Source organism: Helianthus annuus, chromosome 10 (genome assembly GCF_002127325.2).
Source record: "Helianthus annuus cultivar XRQ/B chromosome 10, HanXRQr2.0-SUNRISE, whole genome shotgun sequence".
Classification (NCBI taxonomy): Eukaryota; Viridiplantae; Streptophyta; class Magnoliopsida; order Asterales; family Asteraceae; genus Helianthus; species Helianthus annuus.
Window position 1 is genome coordinate 7,505,961 of NC_035442.2, and position 11,231 is coordinate 7,517,191.

General features: G+C 38.9%; 1 protein-coding gene across 1 annotated transcript; it reads right to left on the minus strand.

Annotated features, from left to right (window-relative positions):
• Positions 1-284: 284 nt before the first annotated feature.
• LOC110880487 (calcium-transporting ATPase 12, plasma membrane-type) lies at positions 285-10,163 on the minus strand. The gene is made up of 4 exons (XM_022129009.2): positions 10,059-10,163; positions 4,728-5,544; positions 3,011-3,019; positions 285-2,509 (listed from the first exon to the last, which is right to left on the minus strand). The coding sequence occupies exons 1-4, from the start codon at positions 10,161-10,163 to the stop codon at positions 303-305; spliced, it is 3,138 nt and encodes a 1,045-aa protein (XP_021984701.1). The 3' UTR covers positions 285-302.
• Between the last annotated feature and the right edge of the window lie 1,068 nt (positions 10,164-11,231).

Below are 11,231 nucleotides of genomic sequence, written 5' to 3' on the forward strand. Positions count from 1 at the left end.
AACAAAAGCGTTAAAGAGTGTTATCGTGCATCTGTTATGTTCACTGCATACATTCTCTCAATGTGTTTACTTTCAAACTTTTGTTCATTTTCATCACTTAGAATTCTTCTTTGTGGGTCTCTTTTATTTGGTGTATAGCATGATCCTTGAGAAATGAATATGAAACCCAAAAACAAGGAATATAGGGAACAAAACCATAATACTATTTTTATATAATCATAAATCGCAACGTAACTAAATACAACGGAGATGAAATAAAATCATAAAACTGCTATAGTCATGTATATACAACTGTTTGTAACTTAGCGTCTAATGTAGCTTAGAAATGGTTTATCGGGTACTCGTATCAACTTCATAACCCATCCAATAGGCCAAGACAAAGCTGCAATACCAATACATATTCCCCACTGCACACCATTTAGTCTTTCTGTATCAGCAAACTTGTTCAAAAACTCCACCATCACAATCTGAAGGATTATAGTAATTCCGATTATTCCAATAAACAACCTGTTTTTGTGTATCCCTTTGAATATATTCCTTTTCTCCAGCTTCCTCGAGTTGAACTCGTTAAACACTTGACATAGCACGAAAGTATTGTAAATTATTGTGTCTTTCACCCTCTCGTTCACGTTAAGTATCGCCTCACCTCTAAACTGGAACGTCAATAGAACAGTAATCTGGAAAATAGCTTGTGCAAGTAGGTTTCTCCACATGATATTAGTTATGAGAGGTTCGACCCGACCCACTGGTGGTTTGTTCAAGAGTTCCTTAGTGGGCCCTTCTGTAGCAAGTGCAAGTGCAAGTGCACCCAAAGTATCCATGATTAGATTCACCCACAGAAGTTGAACTGCGGTTAAAGGGACCCCACCAGAAGTTACCGCTGCAATGAAGTTAATAACTAGAGCAGCGACGTTTACCGTGAGTTGAAACTGGATGAACTTTTGGATGTTGTTGTACACACACCGTCCCCACATTAATACAGTTGAAATAGTGGCGATGTCGTCGTCTAAGATCACGATATCTGAGCTCTGTTTGGCTACTTCGGTTCCTTGAATGCCCATTGAAAGACCAATATCCGCTTCTTTGAGTGCCGGTGCATCGTTTGTCCCGTCGCCGGTAACTGCCACAACGTGCCCTTTTTGTTTCAAGCACTTTACCATCAAAAGCTTATCAAAAGGCGAAGATCTTGCCATCACACGGATTCTATCAACCTTTTGCATTCTTTCTTCATCTGTGAAATTACGAAACTGGACACCTTCCACCACTTCGTCTTCACACACTTCTTGACCTGATTCAAGTATCCCACATTCGGTGGCTATGGCTTTTGCTGTGAATAAGTTGTCTCCCGTTATCATCTTGACTTCAACTCCAGCGAACCTGCATGTTTCAATAGCTTTTCTGGATCCGGGTCTACATGGATCCTTCAATCCAACGATCCCGAGCAAAGTTAACCCTTCTTCGGCTAACGTTTCTGTACCTTCAAAAACCTTCTTATGCGCGAAAGCAATGCACCTGAGACTACTTGCTGCCATTCCCTCGATTATATTCTCCAATTGTTTTCTTGAATCGCTATCAATGATCTCTTTACACCCGTTGCTTATATAATATTTTGAGCACATTGCTAGTACCATCTCTGCAGCTCCTTTCCAGTGAACATGAATGGTGTTGTCGTTGTTTCGCCTAATCGAAACCCCACTTCGTTTTTGCTTCGAATTAAATGTCTCGACATGAAGAACAGTCGAACATTGTTTCAGTTTCTCCATATCCATCTCCAACTCCTCAACCGCCCACGATAAAATCGCTTTCTCGGTTGGTGACCCCGAGTATTCAGGTACCAGTCGTGAAGCGTGTTTGAATATCGTACCTGTAGTGTTGAGCCCAACTGCCTCATGTAGAAGTTCAAGGACTTGTAAGGCGATAACATTAGAAGCGTGTTGTTCTATGTACTCGAGACCAAGCCAGAACTTTGTTACCGTCATCTGGTTCATAGTCAAAGTCCCGGTCTTATCGGTACATATAACCGTGGCGGAACCCATGGTCTCACAGGCGGATAACTTCCGAACCATGGCTTGATCACTCATCATTCTCTTCATAGAGTATGCAAGTGTGAGCGTCACTGCTAGCGGTAGACCTTCAGGTATTGCCACCACCACGATGGTCACCGCCGCCGAGAATATACCCGTAACAGAATCTAGTATTTCGTTTACACTCGTGCCTTTCCCGTTATACTCTCGTTTACCGTTTTCATCTTCTGTGTTTCCCGTGAAGTAACGAATTAACATAACTAAAAGAACTAGGAAAGCAACTGCAAGACCTACCTTTCCAATTGAAGAAGTTAGCTTGTTGAGGCGTGATTGTAATGGCGTTTGCTCGTTATTATCACCCGTGATGGAACTCATCATCTTCCCCCAAGAAGTGTTCATCCCAACTGATAACACTAGCATCCGGCAATGCCCGTCAGCCACTTTAGCACCAGAGATTAAAAACGGATTCCTATCAGCGTTTACGTCTATTTGCTCACTCTTGTTGGTATCAGAATCGTCGGACACCCAGGACCATTCGGAACGGACCGGGTTGTTATTATATTCACAATCACAATCAATCATATAACAACGATCGCAGAACTTCATTGTAACAATAATGAACGAACAGTAATACGAATGATTTGAATGGAAAACTTACTGATCGAGAAACAGAAATACTTGCAGCACTCGATAATAACATAAACTGACTTCGAATACCTTCAACAAATGTCTGTTACAACGCTACGAAATAGAACAATGATGCAGGGTTCTTATAGGTGTGAAACGGTGCCTCTATACGGTCGCGTCTTTTCCTTAAACGGTGTATCCTGAATAACCGTTGCAGCAGTTACAACAAAGAGACACACCGTTTCACCTTTGGGCTTTATAAACCCTTGACCCGTATCATATTTCTATCGGACTGGACTATAAACAAACTGACACGGACATTGTTCTTTGACCCATACTGGACTAAAAATAACCTGGACAAACATGGCCTACGGCCCAACCGAAATAAACTAAACATAATAATAAAAGTCTGACCCATTAACTAAAATAAACATAACGTAAACGCGGCCCATCAAGAAATACGTGCTTAACTTTCGGTCTTCATTCTCCCCCTTAAGCACGAATCTTCTTGACCCGCAACAATCTTCACGCATCTTCGTCATCGGTGACCACGAATGTGATCACCAAGTCCGCATCATCCTCGGTCTTGACCTCCTTGACTTGAGCATTCTTCTTTCCATCTTTCTCTTTTGCTTTTGCATTCTTATCGCCCTTTTCCTTCATATATTCGAAGTACCATTCAAACAACTCGATATAGTGAACATACGAAACCTTCATCTCGAAGCCATCAACCTTCTCGTACCCATACTCGAGTGCAACTTCAGCCCACGAATCATCTTCTAATACCTTTTTAATTCCACCCTTGAGATTCACAATACGGTACAAAAGTAGCAAATTCACATCTCTTCCGTCTAGCAATTTCGGTGGCATCTCTCTTGACTTAACAATACCAAGAAAACTTGGTAAAAACCATATCAAAACATCATCAAAGTTGGCATCATAAAACTTGTCATAACCCGCCAATTCTTCGTGCATTAAGTGCAAATCCAACGGCTCTAAACAACTATCCATAATCAAGCCGTTCTCGATCACGTCATGCAAGAACCAAAGGAGCAACACCTAAAAGCAGTAAAGCAAATACTACGTTACATCAAAGGAACTAAAGAGCATGGAATCATTTACAAAAGACAAGGAGGATGTAAGATCACAGGTTATAGCGACAGTAGTTTTGGAGTTAATACAGACAAAGGAAAAGGAACAACTGGTCTGGTATTCTACTTTGGAGAATCACCTATAACCTGGTGTACACAAAAACAACAAACAGTGGCACTATCATCATGCGAATCAGAATTCATGGCAGCCACTGCAGCAGCATGTCAAGCACTATGGCTTAAAAGATTGTTAAGTGAAATCACAGGCTGGAAGGAAGAGAAGATAACACTCAGAGTAGATAATGTTTCAGCAATAGCACTCATGAGAAACCCAGTCTTTCACGGAAGAAGCAAGCACATTGACACACGCTATCACTTCATAAGAGAATGCGTGGAAAACGAAGATATCAGTGTGGAGCATATAAGTGGAGAACTACAACGGGCAGATATACTAACAAAGGCACTAGCAAGGATCAAGTTTGCTACAATGAGGGAACTGCTCGGAATTCAAGACTTAAAGCAATTCATGGATGTTCGAGATTAAGGGGGTGAATGAAAACCGGTTAATCTCTTAACACCATGATTAGTTAGATAGATAGTTTAAAGTTAGTTAATTAGCGGTTACAAAGTATAGGGGCCGAAATTGACAAGATGGAAGATTATAACCACCACCACCACCGAAGGGGTGTGTCCTCCTCCCTTCTCCTCATACCGATCGGCCAAGAGACACCACCAAAGGAGACGCAACTGTTCGGATAAATGGCTATAAATCGACACAACTCTTCACAAGCAATCTCATCCACAAGATCCAAAAGACACGTCTATTCACGAAGAGACACGTCTATTGGATCACACCCTTTAGAAACTATAAATAGGGATAGATTTCTCATTTGTAATTCACTCTCAACATTTTATGTATTCAGATATTCAGTTTATATTCAAGTTATTCAATTGTCTAGAGATCAAGATCCATTTTGGGGCCAACAACTCTCGCCTGTCATGCTCGACTCGTCCACCAGCAATGAATGCCCGTCAATAAACAACCCGTCTGCTGGAATCTGATCTCCGACATTCAAAACCACAATATCTCCAACAACTATATCGAATATCGATATCTTCTGTCTTCTCCCTTCTCTAACAACATCAGTCTTGATATTATTGCTTATTTTTGACAGACTATCAAACTGTTTTTCTTGTCTAAAGTTACTAACCGCAGACACAACGATAACTAGAAAGACTGCGAGAAGTATGCTTCCACCTTCATACCAACCCTCTTTGATTCCGTCCTCTTTGATGCCAAAACCAAGAGAAAGAACCGCGCACCCCATTAGTATGAGAATGGTGACATCCTTAAAAGCCTCAGCCACAAAATAGAACAAACCCTTTGGAGGGGGTTTTTGGTAAGTATTGGAACCAAACACGGTTATCCGTTCGTCTAAATCTTGACCGTTGATTCCATTTTGAAGATGAGTGTCAAGGGTTTTTGCTAAACCCTTAACACCGTCAGCCCTGCGAAGCGTTGCCAAGTCTTTGTTTTGTATGATGTTAACGAGTTGTGTTTGATCAATACCATGGTGTTTGAAATGATGATCAGAGTTGTCTTTGATATTGATACTAACCTTAGGAACATCAGTTTGTGGGATGATTTCGATAACGGAATAGGTAGGAAATTCAGAAACGGGGAGTGCCTTGGAGATGAGGTTTTTGGCGAAGGATACCAGGGTGTTTGAAAAAGAGATAGTGAAGTATGCAAGACGCCATCTTTTCTTGGCTTTGGTCAGTGGCGGAGCCAGAAATTTTTTCTTATGGTGTCATTTTTTATGGATACCCCGGTTTATAGTAACCCGGAGTCGAACTTTTTGGATCGGTTCGGATCTATCGGATCAAATCACATAATAAAAACAAATATCATAGTAAAAGTACAATGTTATTGAATAAAAACACATAATAAAATTACAAAGTCATTTGAAAAAATGTATTTAATAGTTGCTTTGTACGCATTTTCATGTTTTGAAAATGATTCATAATGTTTTCAATGGCAACTTGCAAAAAAAATTGCTCTTTTTCATTATTCAAATGATCATCAAACATCCTGTTAGGTTAAACAATTGAAACAAAACCAAATAGACACGGGGCTATAATGTTGGATTAGAAAAAAAAAATAAAAATTAAGCATGGATCTTTAATGATTTAAAGTATACTAATTAAATTCAAGTAACTGGGCTTAATTTTTGAAATATAAATTTGTTTATTATGTAATTCTTTTAGAAGAAAACAAAACAATGGTGTAGTTTGTAAAAAGACAATGGTGTCGCTCGTAAAAAAACAACGGTGTCGTTCAAATTTTTCCTATTATACTTTGTATTTGCTCCAGAAAATTCAATGGTGTCGGACGACACCGTTGTTCAAAGTGTGGCTCCGCCACTGGCTTTGGTAAGGGTGTGAAAGGTGGGGGTGCTCATCTCATAAAGCATGATACCAGTGTTGTTTTTGCAAATTTCTGTCAGTGAGAAAAGGTTGAAGAAATACAAGATGGTGAGGATTTATATTCTTTTTTTTTTGAACGGCAAATTTGGATCACTGACGGACCACTGGAGTATCATCGTGCCACCAGCAGAACCACCCGATCATATCCATCTCCACTAGGCTAATGCCTATACACCAATTCAGGAGGAAACCCAATAAATCTGAGAAAAACCCCCTTTGTGGGAATCGAACCCATGACCAATTGGTCACAAGTCTTATCCCACCACCAAGATACCACTAGGCTATAATGCCATGGGTGTGAGGATTTATATTCTGGTTCCAGGATGTGCACCTCCCGTAATTATATACTGAATAACAATAACTACACTCGCTTTGGAAAATGGCAAGAAACTTCCTAGAAATCAATACGAACACACACCAAAATTGCATGACGTGATCATCACAAAATTAGTGATCTGTATTCAGGCTTCGAATGTAATTCACGTCTGAGCTCCAGATGTTTATTGTTGGGCTGCTTTGTTTTTTACGCACGCACCTTTGATGTGACTTCTCTGATCTTTCTTCTTCTTTCATTTTCTATTTCTATTTAAATAAATATTATGTTGTTTTCTCTTAAAATTTGAACTAGGAATGCGACCCGCCGCAATGCGGCGGGAATTCTATAGTTATAACTAAGTCAATCTAGGACCCGCACCTTATGTTAAACCTGTCAAACGGGGAAAAAATAGACGATGTAAAATCGTTCACCTACACATGCATGTTGCGTCGTGTTAACTCTCAAAATTAGAACGAAACGTAAAAACGTTAAACCAAAGACGCACGCTGCGATGTGTTAAGTCACAAAATTTAGAACCAAGCATAAAGCGAAAAATTTGCGGAAAACGAAAACTATAAATGACCAATGTTGAAAGTAAAAAAGTTATAAGCATAGATTGCAAAAGATAAAAAGTTTTGGGTTAAAAGTAAAAAAAAAAACAAATAGTTTTGAGTTAAAAGTAATTTATGAAATACTTTTGGGTGAAAAGTAAAAAAAAATCAATTTTTTTTTGGAAAACCCCGAAAGCCAACGTTACGACAACCATATGCATAACCATTTTTTCTTTGAAAACCTCTCAAAGCACACCCCGCGTTGCGGCGGGGCATAAAACGGTTTCAAATAGTACTAATGTCACACAATCGTCATCGACGGTCGGCCCTGAGAATTCGTGTACCTTGTTCGAGCTCGAAAAAACGTGCCCTTAGACCTTAACGGAATTGAGTATTGGCCTCACTAAAGATTGAAACCTAATGTCAATGGGCTAATAACTAATATCAACCATAAAAATAGTTTTGTAAGTGGGCCTATGTTGGTGTTTGTATGAGTATACCCTATTAATTAATTTTTTTACATATGCATATCGGATTTTTTTTAGAATAACGTGCCCTTCAAAATATCGGGCCCTGGCCGGTGGTCCTCCCCGCCCACCCTCAGGGCCGGCTATGTCGACCACCAACACTGACTCGACCTAGGATATGCGTGTTGCGACAAACCTGTCAAACATGGAAAAATAAAGGTAAAAACGTTGAACCACACATGCACGTTGCGTCGTATTAACTCGAAAAATTTAGAACTATACGTAAAACGAAAATTTGCGAAAGATGAAAAGTATAAGTGACAAAAGTTGTGAAGTTAAATTGCAAATAATGAAAAGTTTTGGGTTAAAGTTAAAAAAACAAATTATGTAGGGTTAAAATTGTAAAAGATAAAAACATGTGGGTTAAAAGTAAAAAATCAAGTTTTTTTTTTGAAAAATACCCAAAGCACAATGTACAAGTGATGATGCATAAAAAAGTTGTAAACTTATATATGGAATAATGTAGATTTTTATATATTTTAAATCATCATTATCCCATAGTCGTGTTTAGGGTGGACGGTGTGAGGGTTGAGGAAGGACCGGTAAATATAAAAATTGTTGTAAAGTTTAAATTAAAATAATTTGGCTTTGAGGAAATCTGAAATTATACCGTGTAATCTGTAATCTGGAGCAATTTAAAAAAAAAAGTTGAAGTGTCGTTGACGTGTCACACGGGGAAACTGAGACGACATCACCATTATCATGATATAAATTTTACCATAAAGCAAATCATTATAAAAGTAAATTTTCAATTGTAGAATATGTTTTTATTTGTATTAGTGTGAAATAGAAGTTTCTTAAGAGATTTGTAGCAAAGCAAATTAATATATTAAGATAAAGCACATTCTATTTTAAAGCTACGAGGATTTCTAATAATCTATCTCACATATACATATTATAGATATAATGGGTAAGATCAAAAGAAATCTTAGCTTTTCAACTTTTAAATCGATGGCTAAGATGAAAATGTTAGTTTTTCATTTTTAATTTGAATACTATATTGCTATGAAAATATGATAACTAAGAAAATCCAAAAAATATTGTGTTGTTGTATAGCATTTTTGTGCTGAATTTTTTATATTATATTTTAGTGCTACATTTTATATGCTTGATTTTTTGTGTTAAATTTTTTTGTACTAGATTTTGTTGTAATGAGAAAACAAAAGAGCGAAAGTCTGTGCTTTTTGGACTAAAATGTTCTTCAATCCTATTTAGGCAAAACCCCTTTTTAGTGGATCAATCCCTAGATATAATATTCTTATCAAAATTTAAAATATATATATATATATATATGTGTGGTATTTTTTTTAACGGCCAACAAACTCAATCCCGAGCACTCTCGGGGCGCCCACTGGACAAACGGAGTATTCTGAGAGTAACCCGAGTCCACCACCAATTCCGGGGAAAACCCGGTAACCCACACGCCCGTAGGCACGACGGTGAAATTACCCGTAAAACCCGTTTGGCTCAAGATCCAACTCAGGTTTCCTTGGGTCTCCTATCATTGCCCACCAGTGTCTCACTCTGCACCAAGTGGGAGTAGAACCTGCATCTCTCAAGAGAAATGCAAGCTCTCCACCACTTGATCTAGAGATCATTGGCATATATATGTGGTGTTAGGTCCAGGAATTAAATACATCATTAACAAGTATTAAGACTACAAGGTATGGTGATGGACCATCCTTGGAGGATGATCCGCCACGTAGGCGCCACGTCACATTCCTCCCTAAGATGGTCCATCCTCCAAAACTAGAGGGCATGGTAGGATGGTCCTAGTCATAGTTCTCCACCACTTTTTATGTTTTTTTTATTTTTTTTAGTGTTCTATTTTTTTAACATTTAACAAATATACTAACAAAATATTTTCATTAATATTAAACCCACATTACATAAATATAAAAAAACATAAACTTAAAAAAAACAAAGACTTAATAAAAATAAACATAGAGTTAAATAATTTGATGTTTTTTCATGATGTCGTGTTGTAATTTTTTCAACATCTAACGTTTCGGCTCGGGTTCGTCCTCGACATTCATCATCATTATTTCCCATTCCTTGAGCCGAATTTTTTCATCGGAAATTCGGATTTTCTCATTCGCCAATCGGACCTTCTCGCGTAACTTTTCTTCCGATGCACGACTTTTTTCTTCGACGCCCCGCTCCTTCGCCTTCGTCTTTTGGGCCGTGACGTCGTTGTACATTTTTAGGTGTTCAATAAACTCAACCATGTTCGGGTCCACCTTTTCCTTTTCTTTTCCCTTGGCCCGCTCCTTCTTTGTTTTGTCTCGGCCCGGTGGACGCTCCAGTTCACGTACGTTATACTCGTCTTCGTCATAGTCGGCGTCATCATTTAAGTTTATGTGACACCTCGCGTCCGATCCACCGGCGCTAAAACTACCCGTTTCCGATGTTTTTTGGCGTTTCGCCATCGCCACCTCGTTGGGAATAGGCGCCCATTTTGGTTCATCTTTTACAACCATCCACGCGCGAACGTGAGGAAAGTTGCTACCATTCTTGTCCTTATACTTTTCCAACGTCATTTTGAACACATCCTCGTCGTTCCACCCGCTACGACGGTCACTTGTATATAATTTATTATATTCTTCGCAAAACCTATTGATGGACGAGTTCATTTTCCGCCACTTTCAGGAAACCGAGTCGAGATCTCGATACGGGCCTTGGTCCATCAAGGCGAGAAACTTGGCCAATACCTTGGACCAAAATCACCCGATTGGTTAGTACCTATAAAAACAAACAAAATATATAAAGTGTTAACATAATAATAAACAAAAAAAAAAACTTCAACAAAAAAAAAATTAAAACTTTAACAATCTACCTACTGTTAACAAAAAAAAAAACTTTAAAACTAATAAACCTAAAAACCCACTGTTAACAAAAAAAAAATAAACTTTGAAAAATTTGAACTTTAAAAAATGTAAACTTTAAAAAATGTAAACTTTAAAAAGATGTAAACTTTAAAAAAATTACGAACCTTTTAACGGGTTGTCAGAAGTGCCAATGAAAGCCTTGGCTAAGGCTTCTTCTTCGATTGGTGTCCACTTAGTCGCCTTCGGTTTCGACGGTTGATCACCCACCACTTGCTTGCCTTTGTTTCGTTTTCCTTTCCCTTTAGGCGGTTGGGTTTCGGGAACAATTTCCACATCGTCTTCGGGTTCAGATTGGGTCGGGATCGGTTGAGGTTGAACGGGTGGTGTGGGGATCGGTTGAGGTTGAACGGGTGGTGTGGGGATCGGTTGAGGTTGAACGGGTGGGAAGTTCCAAGCACCCCGCATCATCATTTGTTGAAGGGCTTGATTTTGGGAGATTTGAGCGAATTGGTTTGGCGAATGTTGGAATGAAGCAAACGCGTTCGATGAATATTGCGAGAATTGGTTCGGTTCTAGCGTCGGATAATATCCCGGAACCGAAAAAACATTAGGTTGGGTCGGATTGTTGGGAGTATTCGGGTTGTTCGGAGTGTTCGGGTTCTCCGGGTTGCTGAACGGATCCATGAAAATTATGTGGAAGAAGGTTTATAAAATAGTGGAAGAAGGTGTATAAAAATTATGTGAGAAAGAGGTGAAATTTTGGGGTTAATTTGGTGATTG